The 26,477-nt window shown below is 41.5% G+C and overlaps 1 protein-coding gene across 6 annotated transcripts; it reads left to right on the top strand.

Annotated features, from left to right (window-relative positions):
* Positions 1-118: 118 nt before the first annotated feature.
* On the top strand, positions 119-24,173 carry zcchc17 (zinc finger, CCHC domain containing 17). Of its 6 annotated transcripts, none has more exons than XM_041212998.1 (8): positions 119-202; positions 4,743-4,907; positions 5,009-5,066; positions 5,437-5,537; positions 6,885-6,976; positions 7,327-7,427; positions 9,932-10,059; positions 13,408-14,945. In XM_041212998.1, the coding sequence occupies exons 2-8, from the start codon at positions 4,866-4,868 to the stop codon at positions 13,603-13,605; spliced, it is 720 nt and encodes a 239-aa protein (XP_041068932.1). In that variant the 5' UTR covers positions 119-202; positions 4,743-4,865; the 3' UTR covers positions 13,606-14,945. The 6 variants fall into 6 exon arrangements, with proteins under 6 accessions (XP_041068932.1, XP_041068933.1, XP_041068936.1 ...); XM_041212999.1 differs by lacking the exon at positions 119-202 and adding an exon at positions 267-285; XM_041213000.1 differs by lacking the exons at positions 119-202; positions 13,408-14,945 and adding exons at positions 3,117-3,360; positions 13,155-13,364.
* The last annotated feature ends 2,304 nt before the right edge of the window (positions 24,174-26,477 follow it).

Raw genomic sequence — 26,477 nt, forward strand, 5'->3', positions numbered from 1 at the left:
TGGCCCCCCATCCTCCTGTTTTCTCGCCACTACGATTGGCTGTCCTGTCTATCTATCACCCCTCAGTGGGCGGTTCCGATGGAGATCGTCAACTCTATTGGACAAACTGGGTTTCAATTAACCGTTAGACCGGTCCTCATTGAGTAAGGCTGCTTTCTATTGGCTCTTGATTGCGGGGGCCCTGCGGGATGGCCAGAACCTGGTTTGTGGAATTTATTCCATCATTTTCCTCTCTGTACCGTCAATGAATTGGATCTTTTGATCAACTGTTTGATAGTTTAGTGTGTGAGTTGGGCTGCGGTTATCTTGTAGCAATTGGTGCTGTAAAGTGTTATGTGCAACCACTGGACTCAATTTATACTGCAGGCCAGTGTGACCAACTGTGGGAGGGGAAAGTAAGGGGCACTTTGGTGCGGTGGGAATGGGAATGTGTGAGGAAGAGGCGGGTGTTGATAAGACTGTAGGGTGGGGTGGTGAGACTTGATGAGTAAGGGGTTGCTAACGAGACCAGTGGAGCAGTTTATTTGTCGTCCACACTCCTACCCACACCCCTGGCTTCTCCTGCTCACACCCTTGCTTTCCCCCCTCGGGTCTGCCCAGAACACTCCTCTCAGGTCAGGAACACAAGAAACAGGAGACAAAAACAGAAATACCTGGAAAAACTCAGCAGGTCTGGCAGCATCGGCGGAGAAGAACAAAGTTGATGTTTTGAGTTCTCATGACCCTTCAACAGAACTAAGTAGAAATAGGAAAGGGGTGAAATATAAGCTGGTTTGGGGGGGCGGGGGAAAGAAGGCGGGGGGTTGTTGGGACAAGCAAGCAGTGATAGGAGCAGATAACCAAAAGATATCACAGACAAAAGAACAAAGAGGTGGTGATATTATCTAAAAGAATGTGCTAATTAAGATTGGAGAGCAAGACGAGCAAGGTAGCTCTAGTGGGGGTGGGGTGAAATAAACCATGGGTGGAATACATTTAAAAATAATGGAAATAGGTGGGAAAAGAAAAATCTATATAGTAGACCATACAGCCTATCGTGCCTGCTCTGCCATTCAATGCAATCATGACAGATCTTGGGCTTCAACTCCATTTTCCCACTCCTCAAGCCCCTTAATTTCCCGAGAGACCAATGTCTATCCCAGCCTTAAATATATTCATTGGTGAAACACCCACAACCCACTTGATGGGAACATCTTTCGTTTCTTTGTTTTTACTTCTTGGCCCCTCACCACTCCCTTTGGCCTTGAAAGACTAACCCTGCTGTCATTCAATCTCTCCTGTTTTCCACCCTGCCACAGACCTTCCTTTTGCTCTTGTCCCATCCACTCCTTGGTCAAAACTGTACCCAGTTCTAATGAAAGGTCACAGACCTTATGCATTAACTATATTTCCCTGTCTCTCTCAGCAGATGCTGCTGCAATCTGATTATTTCTAGCATTTTCGGTTTTTATTTAACTGTTTTATATTTGGGCCTAGGGGGTAGAGAATTCCAAAGATTCACAACCCTTTGAGTGAAGTAAGTTTTCCTCATCTCAGTTCTAAATAATCGGACCCTTATCCTGAGACTGTGCCCCCGCCGTTTAGATTCCCCAACCAGTGGAAACAATATCTCAGTGTTCGCCCTGTCAAGCTCCTTCAGAATTTTGTAGGTTTCGATGAGATCACCTCTCATTCTTCTGAACTCCAAGGAATATAAGCCCAATTCACTTAGCCTCACAACAGGATTGGACATCCCTACCCCTCCCCCTCCTCCTCCCCTGACTACCCCAGCCCCAACCACGCACCTGTCAAAGCCAGGAGGAATGTGGTGCCAGCCAATACTTGTGGTCATGCCTGCCCATGCGCACAATACTGGTTCTGGATTGCGCAAGCACAGTGCAGTATACTTGTGCAGTCACCAACCATGACTGGGCAGCGACAATAGATCAGAAAATCCGGAACAATGACTGTCTCGCAAAGTCCACACCCAGGACATAGGACAGAAGGGCAAATCCCTGGACAGTCCCGGAAAACCTGGGATGATTGTTTACCCTGCTGCAGGCTGTGCATCAGCAGCGCCTATGTCATAAATGCTTTGAAAATATAAATTCCCATCAAGTTGTAGTTGGACTACAGCTTTTGTAAGGTTGAGTGGGAATGGACAGGTTGTCTAATGAGGAAAGGTTAGTCAAGCTAAGCTTGTATCCACTGGAGCTGAGAAGAGTAAGAGGCAATTTGATTAAAACCTATAAGATCCTGAGGGGTATTGACAGGGTAGATGTGGAGAGGATGTTTCCTTTTGTAGGAGAATCAGAAATAGGGGTCACTGTTTAAAAATAAGGGGTCGCCCATTTAAAACAGAGATGAGAAGAAATTTTTTCTCTTGAGGTTGGTGAGTCTTTAGAACTCCCTTAAAAGGCGATGGAAGCAAAGTCTTTGAACATTTTTAAGGCAGTGGTAGATAGGTTCTTGACAAGCAGAGGGTTGAGGTGCAGCTGAGCTGTCCTTGCACATTTATGGTCCAGATTTTGCATTGTTAATGATGGTGAAGCTTTGTGTTCACTGCTCTTTCTCCATGGAATGTGACAGCAACTTCTGGAATCCACATGCGCACAAAATTGCACAGAACTCTAGGAGTCACTGTCAGTAATTCTTCACTTCCCCATCCGGCGTGATGGTGAATCACCCCAGACTGCAATCAATGGGAAACCTTATTGATTGATGAGAACTTCTACTCATACAATGTTTGCTTCACTATAAAAAAATCTAAAAAAATTCATACTTTGTTGAATGAGGTGTAACTGGGTTTTTAACGAAGTACTAACTTCATGATTGCTGCCAAGCACCTAGAGTTTATAAGAATGAGAGGTAATCTTATTGAAACGTAAAAGGTTCTGAGTGGAAGTTCTCATCAATTCAGAAGATTTTCCATTGATTGTAATATGGGGTGATTCAGCAGCGCATCCGATGGGGAAGTGAAGAATTACTGGCAATGACTCCTAGATTTCTGCGTTACTTTGTTCACACGTGGACTCCAAATGTTGCTGTCAGATTTAGTTGAGTAGTGACAGTGAGCACAGACTGCAAGCTCTGGGCTACAAATGTGCAAGGATAACTCAGCTGTCACACCTCAATTGAAAGCCAAGTGAAGGGAGAGCCTTTCAACAGGCCATCTCACCCTCACGTGACCTTACACAAGCTGTGGTGGAACTGCAAAATTTCACTGTGATTGGTTGCTTTATTGGCTTGCTACCATCAATGCTGCTGCACGGCAAACCATCCCCTTGATTTGGCAGCGGATTTACACAGCTATCAGGAAAGGGGGAAGTTACGCCTCTGAGATCTCCAGATCTCTGAGGGCAACTTTCTTCGAAATCAGAGGTGAGTGCCTTTGTTTGGCTGCTGACCACAGAAACTACACGAATGTTTACCAAAGCTGTTGCTTAGCAGAACAACAGTAGTGACATAACTGCAGCCTGAGATATATGCAAATTTGTTACTGGGATGGGTTGGCTAATATGAAACTCATAATTAAGAACAAAATGTCTGAGGAGTATTGTGTTGCATGCCAGTTAATATAGGCAAACCTCAATCCAGATTGTGAGGTCATTTTACTCACGTTGCAAACACTAAATTGATTTGGCTGCTGCAGTAGGGACTCCAATGGCCTCTGCCAATGCTGACAGCCTCAGTTAATTTCTTTGGACTATTTATTACTGATTAATGATGCTGTGAAGTTCTGAATGCCACAGCTTTTGTTTCAATCACTGAGGCTGACTGGCTAATTCATGAGAACCATCCATGAATGAGAGTGGAAAAAAAAGCTACACTGGGAGGGGTTGAAAAAGGCTGCCCAAGAAAAATAAACACTCTGACAATGTAACAGTTATTTTCCCCATAGTAACTTACTGACCATAGCAGGACCACTGTGCCTCCTGCCAATGCAAGATGGCCACCGATACCCTGTGCGTGCATGGAGAAAACCAATGTCATCACTCCGCTGTACCCAGCCTGCCAGAAAGTTTGTTCTGGTGGCAATGTTTTTTTAATAAACATGATTTGTTCCTGAGACATTAGCTCCCTTGGTAGAAATAGGCTGAATATTTTTTGAAGTATAATTAGAAGCTGCAAACTGAGAAATGTTCTTTTTTTCCTGAATGTTACAATTTCATTGTTCTTTTAAGACCTTAATAATCAAAGACTCATGAACTTTGCTGTCCTAGTTTAACATCGGTACAGATTACCCCACGTAACTTGTTGAATGTTTACTATGCTGGTTATTAGACTGTTGTTACTCAGGCAAACAGGGGCATCCAATTTTCTGCACAGCTATATTGAAAATTGTTTTTTTACTCATGGGTCAAGTTTCAATTTTGCTTCCTTGATTTTTTTTTTGGAAGCTTTTGTTTATACTTCGGAAGAAGCAGAAGGCATAAAATGCTGCCCTGCAACTCCAGTAACTGCTCGATAAGCATCTCTGCTCCTGGCCGCCGCCTACTCTGTTGCTCGCAATGATGTAACAGATTTAAACACTAGAACTGTGCATGTACGATTTTGGAAACAAAAGCCACCTAGTTAGATATTTCTGATTACTTTAGGGAATATTGGTTGCCGTTGTATGAGATTTTATTATCTGCAGCAGTTCACATAGAACCATCACCATCTTTTCAGGACACTCAACAACGAGCAAAAAATGCAACCTTGCCAGCATTGTACCACATCAACAAGTGTTTTTCTAAATCGTGTATGTTTTTTTCATTTAGAACTTCCTGATAGAAGGTGAGAAGAAGACACAATGAAATAATCTTTACCAGGAATATGATCATCATTTCAAGAATCTTCCAAGGGTGTTTCTCTTTCCTTCACGTACTGTAGGTTGTGTAAAGATGGAGGATTTGCCTGAAATGTACACTGTCCTCCAGGGCGAGGTATATCTTTCAACATGTACACAGATTCTTTCCTTAAGTGTACACAAACATCTTCCAGTTTTTATTGGCCAAAAAAAAATCTGCTCAAATTAATTTTTCAGGTTGCATCTGTAACCGAATATGGAGCATTTATCAAAATTCCTGATTGCAAACGGCAAGGTACAGTATCGCAGCAGCTTTATACACATTATGTATATCAATCTGTTTTATATTTAAATGTAGATGGCACTATTGTTAAGCTCCACAAATCATTTCCACTTGCAAAATAATGCTAAACGTACGCCATTACTGTTGTGAATCCTACAAAATTTGATATTCCCTGCTTTATAAAATGCCTGATCAATATTTTCCATCAATTGTGACTTTTCCAAACTTGATCTTCCAAATTCAAGTCAACAAACTCAGCAGTACAAATAAGAAATAGAAACAGAGCAGAGGGATGTGCCATAGCAAGGGCTAAATAGCCATGGGTGGTGTGGGCATTATGGTTAGGATCTATTCACTTAATGCTTGCTTTTTTTTTTTGCAGGTCTTGTTCACAAGTCGCACATGTCAGCAAGTCGGGTGGATAATCCGTCTGAGATTGTTGATGTTGGAGAAAGGGTCTGGGTTAAAATAATTGGGAAAGAGGTATGGAAGCTGTCCCTGGATTTTCTCATAGCTGCATGTGATTCTGAGATTTTTTTCCCCCAGTTTCTTTACTGATCTGTGGGGAAGATTTGCTGAATGTGCAATGTGCAACAGAATTCGGTAAACTTTTGTTATAAATGGACGAGCAATTTTGTTTCTCACAGTTTAAGTAAAACCCTCTCAATCAGAGCAGTTCTATTGAAATAGAAACTGAAAATGCTGGAAATCCTCAGGTCAGGCAACATCTGTGGAGAGGGAGAAAGAGTTAATGTTTTAGGTCGGTGACCTTTCATCAGAATTGGAAAAAATTAGAAATCTAGCAGGATTTGAGCAAGCACAGGAGCAGGGTGGGGGGAGGGAGCAACAAAATGTAAGGACCATGATGTGGAATCAGGAATGCAGGAGAAATTAAATGACAAAAGCAAATTCAGATCAGGACCTCTGCAGTGTTGAGTTGCTGAACATCCATATCACAAAGCAAGAAGCTGGAGCTAGTCGGTCTTCAACATAGGGTTATTCAAAAAATCCAATATAACGTAAGTACAGACTACTCTTCCGTTCCACACAGCAGCCCCCACCACAGGTGGAAACTGATTCTTATACTCTTTTGAGTATACCAATAAAAAATAAACTAATTGACAAATTGACAGCCCCTCAAAGGGGCACTGTAACAAAAGACAAAGCTGGTTCTTATTTATGTGCCCTAACCTTTCCCCAATTAGTATCACCTCTTAATCACAACTAGAGCACGCACTCAATTTGGCATTTGCAACATTAATGTGCTGCCCCACCTTTTTTTATTTGAATGGCAGAGGCTGGTGATGGTTTTATTTTGCTCATTCATGCCTCCTCTAAACCCATGCTGTGTTTCTTCCCCCTGTCCCATTAACATCTCATTTTGCCTTGTGCCATCATCTCTTTTGCCATTTAGTCTCTCCCTGCCTTACGGCCCATCACAGAACTTCCTTTTTGTTCTCCCTCCCCTGGAAATCTGACATAAAAGCAAAATTCTGGAAATACTCAGCAGGTCAGGCAGTATCTTTGGAGAGAGAAACAAAGTTCACTTTTCCGGTCAGTGACCTTTCATCTGAACTGGATGATGTTGGAGACATAACATGTTTTAAGCAGGATTATAAGCATGGAAGGGTGGGGAAGGATAATCAAAACAAGCAATTTAGTTAATGATAAAAGATGGACAATCACCTTTAATTCTATGCTTCTGTAAATTGTGAAGCCCCTGCTCTGCTCTTTACACGTTTGTGAGTTGCTACAGTAGGGTTTTTTTTTTAATGAACCTTGTATGTGTAAGATTCCTGACTATAATTAAAACCAAGCTTTTGTTTTAAGGTAAAGGATGGCAAAGTCAAGCTTTCTCTTTCAATGAAGGCTGTCAATCAAGGATCTGGGAAGGATCTCGATCCCAATAACGTTGCTCTTGAGTATGTGTTTTGGTTAATGGCTTTGACTTGTTTTTTAAAATAAAATGCAGTATGATAACTGTGAAAGATTTGCGCACTAACATAATGATTTGTTGCGGTACTTCCCAAAGCTCAGGGTTTTAGTCCATTTGGCAGATACTGCAATCCTTCTCCCAAACTATGATTTTTTTAAAAATTCTGTAGTCAACTCAAGTAATTTGGTTAATGAAAAAAGATGAATAAAGTTCCTCATTTACAATGCTGAACTACACACAAATGCTTTTGCAGGTGGAGGATGCCATTCCCATAAATAGAATAGAATCTATTTTTCACAGCGGATTAATTCTATCTTTTTGTGATGTTGTTTGCAGCCAGGACGAGAGGAGGAAACGCAAGTTCAAAGACTTTACAGGGCAAAAGATAAAACTTGAAGCTGTTCTAAACACAGTTTGCAAAAAATGTGGATGTAAGGGTATGTAATGCGTGCGTAATTGTTTTCATTTTCTGCTGGGAGTTTGTAAAATAAAACTAACTTAAGTTCACCCTTTCTTAATTCCGGTAAACTGTAACTGCTGTTAATTATAGCTGAAGTCAATTACAGGTCAGTAAATTGATTGCAACTGTCAAGCTCCAGGGTGATAAATGGGTTTCTTTCTCCTTTTAAGATTTTTACTTATCTACGGGTGGAAATGCATCGCAGCTGGAGAATTTTTACAGTACAGTTTTACTCTGCACTGATGTGGGGGCATTATATTCGAATTGCAGTTTGAATCTGGAGTCTAGACCCAATCTGACACCAATTGAAGATGAATGAGACACCCTGGCAGAGTTGATCTTGTTTAGACTTGTTTAGGAGTCAGTTTGAGTCTTGGTACATAAATTACACCCAGAGGGTTAGTGCTGGTGCAATATGGTTTCAGCTTTGCACCAACTTTAAATCTCTGGTGTGTAACTGAACCCCACAACACAATATAAAGCTTGGTCTGTGATGTCCGGAGTGATCTAGGTAGACTGGATTTGCATACCAGTGCTCAGTGAATTCACCTTGCAGGGAACTCCTCAAGAACACTGTTGGATTAGGATCCCAGTATAAACAATCCATTTCTCCCTGAACAGGCTAGTTAACCATTGGCTCAGGAGTAATGCAGGTAGAGGCCTGGGTTTGCCTTGTCTGCAAAATTAGGGAAGTAGGTAAATTAATGCACCCTAAAAAAATCTAAGCAAGCAACAACACATCTCATTTAAACACAAATAACTGAAGGCTTTGAATTTGAGGAAAAGCAGTAAAGATGGGGAGCATTTTAATAACTTTCCCAGTGACCTAGTTCATAAATTGATGCTGCAGCTGTTTGCCAGTGAACTCAGCCACCATGGTCAATTCAAATATTATGATCAGCAGTCAACTTTGAGATGGTGGGAAGATGTTTACCTGGAAAATTAAACTTGTGTTGCAAGGTTTAATTTGTGGCCAGCACTTGGGAGGGTTCTTAAAGTGGCAAGATCTTTTTTGGTGCCTGGAAGCTTTGCAAATGCACCTTTTTCTGCCCTGAATCATCTCAATCTGCTATATTTTTGAAACTTGAAAAATGGAATTATAAGAATGTGCAGGAACTTTAATTGGTCCTCTGGATTTAGCATTTTGGAACAAAATTAAGCATTTGTGCAGTGATATTGTGCTGATGTAGAACTGCTTTAAAATGTTACTGTATACATAGAGAGTATAGACGTACCAGTGAACGAAAAGGATATTAGCATAAAGGTTTTTAATGATACTTTGTGACAATTGTGCAAAAGTTATGTTACTGCCTTAATAGTGAATCCTCATTAAATGTATCATCTCGTGCAACTTCTGTTGTTTGTGGGTACAGGATACTGTGAGAATGAACTGATGGTGATTACAATCATTGGACGTTGTAAAATCTACTCTTTTTATGCGTTTCAGAGGGCAGGCATTGACTAAAGATAGCCCAGTGCATGGAGTTGTCAGTATGATGCTGGAAATGTGTGCTTTAGAGCAGGATTTAAATCAACTGTGATGGCACCAGCGGCAGTGATAATTAAAAAACTTTTTTGCAGGCAGTTTCCCATACAATGAACGCTTGATCCAGATATTGGAATCTTGAAAGGAAACTGAGTAGTTCTTGGGCAGAGGGACTGTTGTCTTGACTGTCAGGCCAAGATACTTTTGGACATTCCTAGGATTATCTTCCATCTCTCAACAACAATTTCCACTGTGTAGCACCTTTAGCATAGAAAATGTCTAGCGGAACACAGAGAAGTATTGTTAGAGGTGTGTGTTTATGCCAACCCTGTCGAAGAGGTATTAACATGGAAATGAAGGGGAAAACAATACAAGCACGTATGCAAATCTTTCACAGTTGAACTCTTTTTTGTTGTGATACGCATATCGTCCTTCTCTGGTTTTAAGTACTATCCATCAACTCTTTTTGCAGCTGTGTGGATGTTAGACCAGTGATTATGGAACTAAACTCCAGAATAGACCAAAGCCTTCGAAAGGGAAGAGGGAGGATAAAGTTAGTCTGAAGAAATAAGGTGGAAAAATTCCTCCTTTGATGGCTGCATTCACCATGTGCTGGGCAGACCATAGAGGTGCCAGTTCTTTGCTGCGTTCGCCACATGCAACGGAAGACTCACAGGTCCCAGGTTATGAAGGTGAAAATTGGCTAGGTTATAGTAGTTTGTGACTGACCGACCCGTTTCTCACCCCCAACACACAAGCACACTTAAGAAATGCATGGTTAAGGCCAGGACTGGACCCATTGGTGATGATCTCTGTGGTCAAATAGCCCAACACACTCAGTGTTCATGTTTACTTTCTTCTATTTGTGTTCAGCGGACAACTGCACTCACATAAATGTATCACGTTACATGACTCCATTGTAGTAACCCCGTTTACATTTACTGTGAGTGAATCACAACTTCAGACCTGTAAGTTAACTATGTTTTCTTTCCCAGGACATTTTGCAAAAGACTGCTTTATGCAGCCTGGGGGTGTTAGATACAGCCTAGTTCCTGATGATGAGGTGGAACCAGCCGACTGCTCCAGACAATCTGAATGTCAACCTCCAAAGAAGAAAAAGAAGGTAGGTATTTATTTACAGGATGCAGGCTCGGCCTATAATTACAGCCACCTGGGAGCACTGCCTTCACCAGCTTGCAAATCACCAGTAGTCTAGTTTGTGGGTCTGATTCAACGACATGGACTCTACTCTGGTTTGTGTTTGTCATTGCGTAGAGTAGGTGAAGATTTCTTGTGCTTTGTCTCTGTCCAGTCCAAAAGCAGTTGAGAAGACCGAGCACTGACATGGCCGGATGATGGTCCAGAGAGTCGGAGATGATGTGGTGATTTCCTTTTCTTTCATTTGTTGCGAACTTCACTGACAAAGCCAGTATTTGATGCCCAACCCTAATTGCGCTTGAGAAGGTGGTGATGATGAGCTGCCTTCTTGAACTGCTGCAGCCCATCTGATGGAAGTACACCTAAATGCTGCTGGCAAAGGAATTCCAGGATTTTGGCCCAGTGACATAGTATAGTTACAAGTCAGAATGGTATATAGCTTGGAGAGGAGTTTTCAGCTGGTGGTATTACTTTGCATTGGCTGCCCTTGTCCTTCTCAGTTGTAGAGGTTGGTTCTGTCGAAGGCAGCTTGGTGGCCATCTACTTTCCACTATCCTTGCCAGTCAATGGAATCAGGGAAGGTTTTGGGGCTGGTTTTCATCCTTGAGGCGTGAAGTGGGAGTCAGGAAATTTCAGACTTGGGACAAAGTGCCTGCAAATGGCAGGATTTTTTTTTGTTTGGGGAGGGCGGTGGGTGGGCAGGGGGCATGGCTGATAACTGGAGTCAGGCCTGCCACTTCCGGAAGGAGTTTGGAGGCATCCACAGGGGCTGCCAGGTGCCGAGATGGGACTTCCTCTCAGTCACAATAAAACAAAAAAATGCCCTCTACTCCTCACCCCTCACACCCCCTCACTTCCTGCACACTGCCTTTGCCCCATCAATGCCAGTTCATGCCACCTCATGTCACTCCACTCACCCCCATGGCCCCTCATTATCTCCATGCCAACCTTCATTATCTCCAAGCCCATTGACCTAGTATATACACTGTACAGAACCAGTGAACCCTATAGTAACAATAGCATGTGTGGAAAAGCTTTACAAAAATAGTCATTCATTCATAACTTTATATTTTCTTTAAAAAATTTGCCTTTACTACTGCCCTGTAAAAGTGTCAATCATCCAGACCATTCAAAGTATTAAGAGCAAAAACTACAAGCACTTGAAACCTCTTTACCTTTATCCATTTAGTCCTTGAAAAGATGGCCCAACTCCAGAAATATTGCAAGGGTCAATCAGGCGCCTGTCGCCTACAATAGAGCCGGCTAGGTCAGGACTGCAAAGTATGGGCTGTCGCCTGTACTCTTATTCCACGCAAGTGAAAATTGGGGTCGTCAGGAATCGCAGAATTGGGTTCCAGCCCATTTTTAAAAGTCCTAAGTCTCCCCGATCCTGTGAAAATCCAGCCCTTGGTGTGCAGGTTAATGATTATTATAAATCAAGTGAATTGGCAGCATAATGTTGTCACACATTCTGTTCAGTAGTTGTAGGTTAGTAGCTGGCCAAGGGTCATGGTCTGTTATTTGAGATGAGTATGATGTTTAAGAAGTTGACCATTTGGAGATGCATTAGCATTCTATAAGTTAAAGATGAAGGGTGCAAGTTTTGTGGTGGTGGGATTTTTTGAAGATGCTATTTCAGCCAGTACCCTGCTATAAGTTTCATATCATTAGTGGTGTGAGTTGCAAGGTGGAAAATGCACTAATTGGAGTGCATTTTTCAGGAGCAAAGACATTGTCATCAGCACAGGGAAATGTCCACAGTCTGGACTGGGGAGATTATTCAGGTAAATTAATAAAGAGTACTTTTAGAGGAAATCCGTTGATTTGATCTCTTCGCAGACTGGTAAGGTGAGTCATGTATATTCTGCAACAGTAACTCAATCAAGCAGCTGGCTGGGAAATTGAGAAGGAATCAAGCAACAGTCTCTTTAAAAATAGGAAGTTCTGTAATGCTCAAATCTATATTTGTGAGGCTTATTTTAAGGAAACCGTTATTACAAAAGTCTCCTGCATTCCTAAAGTCATTTTTACTCCCATGGTGGTTGAATGCAGTTTGATAGATTCTTATAGTTGTCTTTTATTTGTAATCCTGATAGCTGTCTTGATTATTTTGCTAAAGAAAGTCAATTATGCTTGGCCAAGGCAGGGAAAAAATCAGACAGGCTCCCCACTTATTACTGTTATTACCCCCTTCTAGAAGGTGGATGTTTGTATACATTAGTTCAGGAAAGGATTGAACTGGGCAATAACACCTCTGTACTCAAATAGCCTATGTGTCACTGTCTGTGATCATACATGAATTACCTCTTGGGGATGACACTGGAGCACTGCCAACCTCTGTGGAACCATACCCCTGCATTTTAATCCTTTGATCAAGAGAACTAGTGAGGGAATAAGAAATAGGCATTAAATCTCCTTTCCCTCTCACTTCCTCACACACACATGTACACGTATAATCATTATTACATTTGTAAGCTTGTTGGATTCCATTTTGCAGATACCTTGTGTTACAGTATAATACAGTGCAGCTTTAAGGTATATTGTTTAGTGTAAGTAAAAGACAGCACTATGTCTTGAGGTCTTATAACTTGCACTTTTCGCAGGATTCCTTGCTGGTAAAAATAATTGTTTTCACTGACTTCTGAAGCAGTAGGAGGCGTATTTTCCCATGTGGATATGCATTCACTTGGTAGGATTAAAACCTCAGAATGACTTTGTTATCCAGATATGTGGAAACAATATGTCTCCAATAAGTACTTATTGCACATACAAGTCTTATTGCATCATATAATTTAAGCAATCTAACATTTACAACTAATAGATATGTATAATTAATATTTTCCAAATTAATTAGGTTTCTCCAGCTGTGCAGACGATGGTAATGCCTATTTTATATGACTTTCAAATCTTGAAATATTATTCAAACCTGGCATGCAAATATTTTGCAAATGGTTCAGTATCTGTAACATATAAAATGTGATTGCTGAGAGCCACACCTGAATATTGAACTGATTTGGTGCTTCTGATGCCTGAGGCAGAATTCTTGCATTCTTGTTTGAGGTAAAGAAGAAATGCAACAGTGGATCTGATGAGGTGATTGAGTGATGGTTTCTGTGTCCTATTAAATATTCAAGGCTGGATCATACCAATCTCACAATAGGTAATATTTTCAGGTTTGGAAAGACTGATGAAATTCAAGGAAAACAAGGTATAAGCCCCATTTTAGGGTTCTGCAGTTCTGAACCTGTCATTTGAAAGGAAATCACAGCTATTTTATCAATGTTGCTGAAAGTAAAGGTTTGATCTTCTGCAGGAAAAAGAAAAGAAACGGAAGAAGAGTAAAGACAAGTTATCTTCCTCCGAGTCCTATTCTTCTGAGATGTCAGACTCAGACAGTAGGCAGGAGCGTGCTGATAACAAAACACTTAAGCATTCAGAAAAGACTGAACGATCACACAAGAAGAAAAAGCATAAAAAACACAAGCATAAGAAGTCCAGAAAGACAGATTAAGGAAGAGTATCTGATGTAGAAAACCGGAAATCCTATCTTTTGTGCTCAAGTTGTTGGTATATGAAATCTTAACACTCAAGGAGGTTGAAATGATGTGGTTCCTTAGAATAATTTACTGTTTTGCATTCTATTTACCCCGAAATGGAATCCAATTTGAAATACACTCTATTGTTCTGTAGTAGCAAAATGTTATTACAAAATGAAACAGTTCAAATATTTTCTAGTCAAAGCACATCTCACTGCTCCAACCTGAATAGTTCAGCCGTACAATTGCACTTTAAGATATTCACATAGAAATACTTCACCTTGTTTGTATAAAATTCCTTTGCTCACTATTTTAATAGAATTGGAAACTGCTTATTTAAAAGGAATTAATATCATCATTAAAATACTAGACAGAAGAGTCAGGAATTTCTTATGAATATATTAAGTATTCGTACATAGCATCACAACTCCAAGGCATTGCATTACCAGTCTACTTCACCCAGTTCACAATTTTCAATGCTTTTGTTACATCACCTTATCCGAAGATACATTTTCTTCAATGTAACTATGTAGATTTTAATAGGAATCTTTAGCTTTGAATTTTGATTCGGAGAACAGTTTCAGTAAATTGTTTCTTTTTGCAAAAAAAAAATCTGTATTCAGCTACTAGGCAGTTCAGTGGGTTAAGATACTTCTGGAACCTTTTTGTTTAGGATTTATGGGATGCAAGCTTTCTTTTTCTGTCTATGATAAAATAATCTATCTTGGAAAAGTCAGAGAGTCACAACCCAGTTTCCAATCAAAACCAAAACATTTGGAGGCGTATTGAGTATAAAAGAGAATTTGGCAACTTTTGCAGGTTTAAATGCAGATTAGTAGCTCAACGAGTGACATTAATGTTGATGTACTCTTATTTAGCTCCTTGGCTATTATACATCCAGCCTCACAGTAAATAGGCCTACCGAGTGTACGCGTGTGAACTTTTTTCTCTTTTAATTTTCAGCTCCTTTTAAAAAAAATTATTGCCTACTCCATGAATGAGGTAAAAATGAATTTGCATTATTGTAACCCTACTGCAATAGAATTTGAACGTCTTACTTCGAAAGAAGTGGTAGAGAAGGTCCAGGGGAAAGTAGTAATGATGATTGTGGGGCTTAAACCTCTTAAGCTTAAGAAAAAAAAGTTGGGAGAGTACAGGATGCGATTTATATACAATCGGTGGGAATGTTGAGCTGAACGGCCTTTTGTTAATTCATATTTAATGTCACAAAAGACCTGTAATGAAGGTCGTGGCCTTGGAATAAATTGAGGTTTATTTCACAGTTTATAATAAAGATTCGCTGGTACAGTGTTAAGACGGTTATTTTAAGATGGTTTTTTACATATGAAGTTATTATACAAGGAGGCGCATTAAATAACGAAGCTGAAGAATGGAGTTTCCTCATATTGTTTCCCTTTGGGGGAACTATGTGAGAATTTAAGATAAGAGTCTAGAAAAAAGAAACCATGCCATCTGTCAGAAAACAAAATTTGGTGACTTGAATGTGCTGACATTCTGATCAGAGTGTTTTATCATGTTGTTACAATTTTTGGATTTTGTGCTAAAACTTCTCAGTTCAGCAAAACTGGTTACTCTGTTAAGTACAGCATTATTATTCTATCATGCATGTCTCACTGGGATAATGATGTTTAATTTTACCCTGTTAATCGCATCCTCTGGTACACGTGTAAAAATATTCCATTTCCCGTTTTATTCACTGGCTGTCTATTCGGGTTGTCAATTTCAGCGCATTCAGGCCAATTTTGTTTTATATGCCCTGTGTAATATGCCCAGCTTGTTGCTTTTCTCTAATGATAAGCAGAGATTAGGTCCTTTACACTCCACAATGGTTTTCCACATTCCATGTCCAATATGTATAACTTCAGAAGTGAACCTAATTCCGATTCACATAAAATTTTGGCCCATCGACTGGGAGGCCTAAAAGGAATGTTTGGTCGCAGGTTCAATGACATTTGTTATGGATTCAAGAGTACGAGAATCTACTTGATAGGGTTAGCCTCGAGAAGACTGTCATCACCCACCCCACTTATTAAAATCTACAAAAGCCACATGCCTGTCACTTCATCATGAAAATGCATCTATGCCAATGATATTACCTTGACAACTCAGGCAAAATCTTTCCAGGACATGGAAGGCATGCTAAAGGCTGATGTGTCAAAAATAGTTAAATATTTCTACAATTGGGTATGTCCAAACAGAGCCAAGGCCATAATTCGTGCAATCCACCTTGAAAATTGTAAGGTACGTGTTACCCGTGGAGAAATAGTGTGGCATAACCCCTGTCTTGCAGTGATCATATAACATATGAAATCAGAGCAGAAGTAGGCCATTTGACCCCTCAAGCCTGCCCCATCATTCAATAAGATCAGGACATCTGTTTGTGTTTTGAGTCCTAAATTCTCATCAACCCCATTAACCTTTGATTTCCTTGCCTAACAAGGATCTATCTACTTCTGCCTCAAAAATATTTAGTGACCCTACTTCCACTGCCTTCTGAGGCAGAGAGTTCTAAAGTTGCACAGTGCTGAGAGAGAAAAAGTTCTCCTTATCTCTGTCCTATAAAGGCGACCCCTAATCTTAAAATAGTGCCTCCTAGTTCTGGACTCGCCCACAAGAGGAAACATCCTTTCTATGTCCACCTTGTCAAGACTATTCAGGATCTTATATACTTCAATCAATTTACCCCTCATTCGAGGTGTGGTCTCACCAATGCCCTGCCTAATTGAAGCATAACATCCTTGCTTTTATGTTCAGTTCCTCTTTTAATAAAGGATAGCACTCCATTAGCCTTCTTGATTACATGCTGTACCTGCAGATTAACTTATTGAAACTTGTGCACAAGAACACCTAGATTCCTCTGCACTGCAGAATCCTGCAGTCATTCTCCATTTAAGTAATACTCTGCTTTTTATTCTTCCTGCCAAAGTAATCAATTTCACTTTTTCCCTTTGTACATCATCTGCCAGATTTTTGCCCACTTACTCAACCTAGCTAAAGAGTCTGCAAACTCCTTATGTCTTCTTCACAACATACTTTCCTACCTATCTTTGTGTCATCTGCAGATTTAACTACCATGTCTTCACTCTGCTAATCTAAGTCATTGATGTAAATTGTAAAAAATTGAAGCCCCAGCACAAACTCCTACGAGACTCCACTTGTCACATCTTGCCAATCAGACAAAGACCCATTTATGCATACTCCCTGCTTTCTGCCAGCCAGCCAATCATCTTATCCAGGCTAATATGTTACCCCCTACACCATGAGCATCTATTTTCTGCAATAACCTTTGATGTGGCACATTATGAAATACCTTCTGGAAATCCAAGTACAGTATGTCTACAGGCTCCCCTTCATCCACAGCACATTTTACTCCTTCAAAAAATTCTAATAAATTGGTTAAACATGAGTTCCCTTTCATAAAATGATGCTGACTCTCTCTGATTACCTTATGTTTTTCTAAGCATCTAGTTATAAGCTCTTTAATGATCGGCCCCAACAGCTTCCCTCTTGATAGACGTCAAGTTAAATGGCCTATAGGTTCCTGGTTTCTGCCACTCCCCACCCACCCCCGCACCCCCCCAACCTCTTGAATAGATGGGTTGTATTTGCTACTTTCCAGTCTGAGGAACATTTCCAGAATCTAGGGAATCCTTGACCACTCCCTAACTTATCAATGCCACCTCTAAAAGACTGCCAAAATGATCAAGACACGTGTGAATATCATCTGTAAGCTCGCTGGTACAAGCTGAGGTGCCAAGACTGCTGCCCCTGCATTTCTGCTGTAGCTTTGGTTTTCTTGACAGCTGAGTACTGTGCACCAGCATTGGCCTCAAGTTGTCACACCAAACTCATTGATACACAACTTCACTCAGTAATGAGGATAATCTCCGGAACTCTGTGATCAACTCCAGTTCAGTGTTTGCCAGTCCTCTCAAATATTGCCCATCCCTCCATTCAACAGGTCACAGCAACACGCAGAGAAATAACTTGTGTAAGCAGCAACTTGGACCTGCCCATCCACAGAAACCTTCAAGATACCCCAGCTCTACAAAATATTCTCTGGACAAGAATTGAAAATCTTCATCTCTATAATGCTGATGAAACCTCGAGGAAAGCTTAGGCAGATAACAGCTTCACAATTAAACTTATTGGCCAGAATATTCCAGCCCCTCACACTGTCCCACCAATGTGAAAGGAGATTTCAATGGCTTGTCAGCCCAGCTTCAGGGGAACCTGCTGCGAGTTGGGAGGGCTGGAAAATCCTGGCCATTGTGTCCAACTCAACATATCAACAGGCAGACTTCACCTCCCTCTGATGTGAACAACTCCCAATAGATTATGGACTGGACATGGCCAATGTGGCCATCTGATGTATAAGTGTCACCTCAAAACCTTGCCTGGCTGCGACTGTGGAAACCCTGACAAAACCATATAATATCTTTCCCCCACTCTGAGGACTACATCCTGGAGTTATACTTGCTCTCTGGCAGGTCAATGGACTGTCTAGGGAACTTGACATTAAAATTGTGACCACAGCTTATGTTCCTAAAGACATAGAAAAGAAGCAAGATCAGGACAACAGACAATGAACCAGGTGGACCTTTCTTTTTCCAACTAGCAATTCCTACACTTCAGTGAAGGCAAATAAATTGAAATTGCTGGGGACTAAGGAGTAGGAAGGGGTTTTGGGGTGAGGAGGGATAATGGGGTGTGTGAGGACGATGTAAGAGATGAGATTGAGGATGAAGAAGTGTGGTTGGTGGATTGAGGAGGAGGAGGGGAATGGCGTGTTCAAGAGAGGGGGATGGTGCGAGGTGGAGGAGGGGGCTGGATGTGCTTTAATTTTATAACAGTCTGAAGACATTCCCCGTGAAGCTGTTTGGGACATTTTGCTCTGTTAAAGGCGCTATATGAATGCAGGTTGTTCATTTCTGTCGTACTGGAGCTGTTTTAGTTTGAAGACTGCATGCCTGCTCCCCACGTTTGTTGAAATCCCGCTCCCTTATCCCAGTCACAAACGCGTGACTATAGTGTTCTGGGGGCCGGTTGGGGTGGTGACAGGAACAGCGGTGAGGAGTTGCACTGTCTTTACTACAAGAAAATGCGTCCAAGTGTGAAGATAAATGAAGGAACAGCTCAGCTTCCAGGAGAAGGGGTTGGATATAGCGATGCAATTGTCAGGATTCTGCTCCCAGACTACGCTCTCCTGGAATTCAAACTCAAGCAATTGAAGTATCAAAGCACTTAAAATGTGCAATAAGTGACAGAAAAATGGGCATTCAGTGCAAATTATCCCAATAATATAATTGTGGGCAATGGTAATGGGATAAAAACAATCTGGCACAGAACCTTCTATCTTTTGTGAGTGGTTGTCATCCATTCTTCAGATCTGAAGAAGTCATACGGACTCGAAAAGTTATCTCTATCTCTTTCTCTCCACAGATGCTGTCAGACCTGCTGAGCTTTTCCAGCATTTTTTGTTTTCATTTCATATTTCCAGCACCCGCAGTATTTTGCCTTTATTATTAAGGTGTGCCTTTTATTGTTTAAATACTACAGTAAAGAGAATGTGGCGATAGGCGGAAATAATGGAATCAGCGACCACGGGAATTGATCTTCTCCAATCCATCAATTGCAAACTGTTGTTGATTTGTATCTGATAGATACTAGCACAAGGCATGTCATGGTGCAATAATCTTGTTGGAACAAAGACTTTCATTTACATAACACCGTTATATAACACCGTTCACAATCTCAGGACATTCCCAAGAGTCTTACAGCCAATGAAATGCTTTTGAAAGTGTCGTCGCTGTTGATATGCAGGAAATACGGCAGCCAAATAGTGCACAGTAAACTCCCAGAAAGGGCAATCTGACAAATGGTCAGCTCAGCGGTTGATTGAGGGATAAATCCTAGCCAGGACACGAGGGTGAACACTGCACTTTTCTTTCTCAATGCGAAACTTGGTATTGCGCGACTTGATGTTTCTATTTAAATTTCAGGACATCATGTCGGCTGGAGGAGGAGGCGAATCTTATTTTGAAGCTGTAATGTGTCAGTATATAAAGCTCAGTACTTCTGTTTATAGTTCAACTGAATCTGATTTTCCTAACGGAGGATGTCATGGCTCAATGTGATCGGCACATTTATTCCATTTACTTTCTGTTGATGTAATGCAGTTTCAGATTGACGGCGAAGGGAGGTCTGCAGAGTAACTCTGCAGGGCAGTAGTTTCAATTGACTGTGGGTCAGGAGACAGTTTGATTTACCTTCAGCTTTGCACCAAATGCTCCCATTATTCTGGAATGGTTAGATCACAGCTGGAATACTGGGTGCAGTGTAAGTCACCACACAAAAGAAAAATATGATTGTACTAGCAATGGTACAGAGGAGATTTACGAGGATGCTGTCTGGACTGGGAAATTTTAGTTACATGGAAAGATTGGATAAGTCAGGGTTATTTTCATTGAAATAGAGGAGGCACAATAGGGGGCACAACGAATGAATTTTATAAAGTTATGAGGGTTGTAGGCTGAGTCGAAAGGAAGGACCTATCACCTTGGTGGAGGGATCATTAACCAGGGGACATTGATTTAAATTAAGAGATAGGAAATTCAGATGGGATTTGACGGGAGTATTTTTCACCCAGGCAATGTTGGGGATCTGTGGATCACAGCCTCAAATGCTCCCAGATATAGAAAGTCTCACATAGAAACATAGGAACATAGGAGCTGGAGTAGACCATTCAGCCCCTCGACTTTGCTCCGATCATGGTTGATCACCTACCTCAACACAATTTCCCTGCACTATTCCCATATCCCCTGATGTCTTTAGTATCAATACATCTATTGCTCTGTCTTGAACATTCTCAGTGATTGAACTTTCACAGCCCTCTGGGGCAGAGAATTCCAAGAAGCCACCACCCTCTGAGTGAAGGAATTCCTCCTCACCTCAGTCCTAAATGGACTGCCCTTATTCTGAAACTATGTCCCCTTTTTCTAGACCCGCCACCCCCTGGGTCAAGGCCAGCATACTCTGTGCATCTATTCTTTCTAGTCTCTTACAAATTGTCTAAGTTTCAATGAGATCACTCTCTTCTTCTAACCTTTAGAGAATATAGTCTTAGTCTCCTCAATACCTCCTTAAAGGACAGTCCCATCATCCCAGGGATTGGTTTGGTGAACATCCACTACATTCTCTTAATGGCATGTATATCCTTCTTTGGATAAGAAGACCAAAACTGTACATAATACCCAAGGTGTAGTCTAACCAAGGACCTATACAATTGCAGCAAGACTTCCTTACTCCTGTACTCCAATTCCCTTGCAATAAAGACCAACATACTATTTGCCTTCCTAATTGCTTGTTGCCTCTGCATGTTAGCTTTCAGTGACTTATAAACAAGGACACCCAAGTCCCTTTGGACATCAACACTTCCCACTCTCTCGCCATTTAATAAATATCCTGCATCTCCGATCCTCCTTCCAAAGTGGATAACCTTACATTTATTCACATTATGTTCCATTTACCATGTTCTTGCCCATTCACTAAGTCTGTCTAAACCCCCTTGAAGCTTTTTTGCATCATTGTCACAACACCACATTCCCACCAAGTTTTGTGTTACCAGAAAACTTGGAAATATTGCATTTAATCCCCACATCTAAATCATTCATATAGATTGTGAATAGCCAGGACCAAAGAACTGATCCTTGTGGTACCTCACTAGTCACAGCCTGTCCACCTGAATATGACCCATTTATTCATATTCTCTGTATTTTGTCCATTAACTGATCCTCAATTCATGACAGTACATTACCCACAATCACGTGTTCAAATTCTGTTCACTAACCTCTTGTGTAGGACCTTATCAAAAGCTTTCTGACAATCCAAATGCACCACATCCCTGGTTCTTCTTTAGTTTTTCTGCTAGTAACATTCTCAATAAACTTCAGCAGATTTGTCAAACATAATTTCTCTTTCATAAATCCATGTTGACTCTGCCCAATCAGATCATTGTTTTCTAAGTGTCCAGTTTTCACATCCTTTATAATAGCTTCTGGTATTTCCCCTACAGCTGACATCGGACTAACAGGTCTGTAGTTTCCTGTTTTCTCGGTCCCTCCTTTCTTAAATAGTGAGGTTACACTTGCAACCTTACAATCTGTAGGCATTATCCCAGAATCTATAGAATTTGGAAAGATGACCACCAATGCATCCATCATCTCTGTAGACACCTCTTTCAACACTCTGGGATGTAGCTCCCAGGATTTACCAGCTTTCAGACCTTTTCATTTCTCCAGTACCTCCTTTTTACTAATACTAATTTCTTTCAGCTCCTCATTCCCACTAGTCCTGTATTCCTCTGTTATTCCCAGGAGGATATTTGTATCTATCTGTAAAGACAGACGCAAAGCATTTTTGCTTTCTTGCTATTTCTGTTCCCCATTATAAATTCTCCTGTCTCTACCTCTAGTGAACCCACATTTGCCTTCTTCACATTTCTACTTCCTTTTAGCTCTGAAGAAGTCATATGGACTCAAAACATTGACTGTTTCTTTCTCCACAGATGCTGTCAGACCTGCTAAGTTTTTCCTGCATTTTCTGTTTTTATTTGCCTTCATTAATCGTTTCCTTTTTACATAGCTAAAGAAGATTTTACAGTCGATTTTAATGTTTCTTGCTAATTTACATTCATATTCTGTTCTCTCTTTTATATCAATTTCTTAGCCCTTTGCTGAATTCTAAAAATGTTCCCAATCCTCTGGCTAACTACGGTTTACTACTTCCTTTTTGGCAACTTTATAAGTTTCTTCCTTTGATCTATTACAATCTTTAACTTTCTTTGTTAGCCTCAGTTGACTCACTTTTCTTGGAGGGGTTTTGTGTCTTAAAGGAATTTATATGTGTTGTAAACCATGTATTGGCTCTTTAAATAGTAGCAATTGTCTGTTTATCATCATACCTTTTAATGTATTTTCCCAGTCCACCACAGCCAACTTGCCCCTTTTACCTTCATAGTGCCGAGTGGATGGTCCATCTCAGCCTCCTCCAGATGTCCCTAACATCACAGATGCCAGTATTCAGCCAATTTGATTCACTCCACATGATATCAAGAAACGGCTGAAGGCACTGGATACTGAAAAGACCATGAGCCTGACAATATTCCGACAATAGTACCGAAGACTTTTGCTCCAGAACTTGCCACGACCCTAGCCATGCTGTTCCAGTACATCTACAAAAGTTTGCTAGCAAAACTTCGAACCTAATGTTTAACATAAGATGTGATCCCGTGATTGGACGCACTTGCTCCCTCTCTCTATCCTTCAGACTCTCTCATGCTTTGTCTCTCTGCACCAGTTCACACTCCCACTCTCCCCAACCCTTTCTCTCCTCTAGCTGTTTCTCTCCCTCCCCTTCCTTTACCACACTCACTCCCTCTCACCTGGCACTGTCTCCCTCCCCTCGCTATACTGCACTCCCTTTCTGCTCCTTGCTTGTCCACATTTTCTCTCTTCCCTCCCCTTTGCTCTCATTCTCCATGGCCCCTCCCATTTCCCATCTTCCATTTTCCCTCTCCCTGTCAATCACTCTGTGTCCCATATTCTCTCCCTCTCTCTGTCTCTCTTCCCTACCCCGCCCCCCCCAAAGACCTTCCCAATCTTCCTGCCACTCTCCCTCACTTCTCCTCTACTTCCCCACTCATGCAAGGCCTCTCCCTTTGAAATCCCGGTTTTTATCTCCCTGCTCCCACACTTCTCTCTTCCCCTCTGCCAATACCTATCACCCGTCCATTTCCCGCTCACTCACCCACCTCTGCCTCTTTCTATCCTCCCCCTCCTGTTGTCTCTTCCTTCCCCTACACTCTGTCCTCCCCTTCTTTCAATCTGCTCCCTCACTGCACTACCTGATTGCTCACTCCGTCCATCTCTCTCTCCCTCCCTCTTGCACTCTCTCTCCTATCTCACCCTCTCCAACTCCACCTCCCGCTCTCCCTCTTTATGCCTACACTCTATCTCTCCTTTGCCACACTCTTTCTCTCCCCTCTCCCAGTCGGTCCGCTGCCCCTCCGGTTCGCTGTTGCCTCTCCGCCTCTCGCTATCTTTATATTTGTGTCTCCCGCCTTCTCCTCTGCTTCCTCACTCAGTCCTCCACCTCTCCATTACCCTCCTCCTTGCACTGGCCCTCCACTCTCCCATCCACTCACCTTCTGTTCTTTCTCCCTACCCTCCCTGTCACTTGGCCTCGTTTTCACCTTCACTTTCATCTTTCACTCATCCCTCCCGCTCTCCTCTGCCTTCCCTCCTCTTTCACCACCACCTCCCACCCACTCCTCCACCCCCCACCCCCCACTCTCAACTTTGATGCTTCCATCCGATTCTTAAATCACTGAATATGTTATTTTAACTTTCCCCCAGCTCCAGCCTCTCTGACTCTGGATCCAGACACAGCGAATCCCCGGCTCATCCTGTCTGAGGACCGGACCAGTGTGAGACTCGGAGACAAACCGCAGCGGCTCCCTGACACCCCGGAGAGGTTTGATCCCTGGGCCTGTGTCCTGGGATTAGAGAGATTCACATCAGGGAGACATTACTGGGAGGTGGAGGTGGGGAACAAGAATGTGTGCGAAATCGGAATGGCCCGAGAGTCTGCTGAGAGGAAAGGGGGAACCGACCAGAAACTTGAGTCCGGATACTGGGTTCTGTGGTTGAATCCCAGAGGAGGCTATGTTGCCCAGTAGACCCCCCATCTGATACCACCACCCCCCCTACCCCAGCCCACACCCACTCCTCACTCCGAATGTGAATCCCCGGAAGATCGGAGTTTTCCTTGACTATGAATGTGGACAGGTGTCATTTTACAATGCGGACAACATGAAATGAAGTGGGGGAAATAACAAGTTCCCCACTCTGTATAAATTTTCAGGAGTTAGTGTTATTCCAGCATGAGCAGCTGTCAAGATTTCCACTCCCGAATTCTCCCCTTTTTCACGGTGATGGACATTTCGGCTGTCATGGTTTTCAGCGGCGAGTCTGACATTTCCTTTCGGTCGGAGGGGAGGGAAGGGGAGCTGGGAGACCAGCTGCTGCTGTGATTCTCGGCTGTCTTCAATTTGGGCTCAGGCAGTGAGCAAGTGCCGTTATCATGCTGCCTGGCCTGCTGAGTATTTCCATCATTTTCTGTTTATATTAATCTCTAGTTGGTTTGTTTCTTGTAATCGTGATAAAACTGTCAGTTTGACTTACTTCAAACTCTCAACATGTAACTTCCTTGCATGATTAAATAACACAGACAAACTGGATTGGGTTTGTACAGGTCTGTAAATATTGTCCAGATTGTCACGCTTAAGTGGCTACTCTGTAATAAAATTGGAGGGAAGGAAACTATGTGCTTATGAGAGATTTTATTTGAGACTGTTTTAACATGTGAATGATGTGACACTGCTGTGAATACTGATTTGACAGTTTGTATTGAACATGATGTGTGAACTGATGGGTATGTATGCCATTAATAGGTAATGTTTAACTACATGAAAAGCAGTTCAGCTGCTGCATCAGAATGTTATTGGAGTCACAGTCATCACTTATCTCTGATTTGTCTGGCCTGCCTCATCACTGTCCACATCAGTGAAGCAGTCCTCAAATCACTAGTATGTCTTATTATTACTAACTGTTTTATTAAAAGTATTGTTAAAACATACTATACATGTAACTTTTGCATGGCTATTATACTGAATTATAATTCATACTGGAGGTCCATGTTTGCATTTGAAAAGGGAATCTTCAACCAAAAAAATTGAGAACCACTAGAATAGAAGCAATTTTTCCCCTCAATAATAACTCCCTACAAGTAAATCCAAGAAGCAGATAAAATATGTATTTTGTTTTATTTATACAAACCAGAAGGCACAGAAGGTGGTCAGTTGGCCCCCTGTGTATGTAGAGGTGCCTTGATAGAGCTATTCAACTGGTCCCAGTCCTGTGCCTTTTCCTCAAAGCCCTATAATATTTTTACATTGAATTGTTCATCCAGTTCCAATTCTAAGTTCAGAAGCCAATATGCAGAGGCAATTTGAATTGAGATGAAAAATGATAAAGGCAAGAAATCACTTAGCCCCCTAATTGTAACTACATGGTAGGACAGAGTATAAAAGAAGAGATAATATGAGCTTATCAGAAAGATACAGCAATAATCATGGGGATTTTAATCCACATATAGACTGGCAAAGGTAGCGTAGTTAAGGAGTTCATAGAATGTTTTCAGGATGGTTCCTTAGAACAGCATGTTCTGGAACCAAACAGAGAGCAGGCTATACTAGACCTGGTATTGAGCAATGAGATCAGATTAATTGATAACCTCCTGGTGAAGGCACCCCTAGGTAGCAGCGATCATAATATGATTGAATTTTACATTCATTTTGAGGGAGAAACGAGTACATTCAAGACTAGTATTTTCAATTTAAATAAGGGAAATTATAAGGGCATGAAAGCAGAGCTTACTAAAGTGAACTGGCAAATCAGGTTAAGAGATATGCCAATAGAAGTTCAGTGGCAGACATTTAAAGGGGTATTTCAGAATACATAGAATATATACATTCCAGTGAGAAAGAAAATTTACAAGGGGAGGGCCCACCATCCATGGTTAACTAAAAAATGTTAAAGACAGGATCAAGCATAATGAAAAAGCATATAATTACGTAAAGACACATGGCAGGTCAGAAGATTGGGAAGAATATAAAGGACAGCAAAGAATGATAAAAGGTTTAATAAGGAGGGAAAGTTAGAGTACGAGAGAAAGCTAGTTAGTAATATAAAGATGGATAGTAAGA

Source organism: Carcharodon carcharias, chromosome 19 (assembly GCF_017639515.1).
Source record: "Carcharodon carcharias isolate sCarCar2 chromosome 19, sCarCar2.pri, whole genome shotgun sequence".
NCBI lineage: Eukaryota > Metazoa > Chordata > Chondrichthyes > Lamniformes > Lamnidae > Carcharodon > Carcharodon carcharias.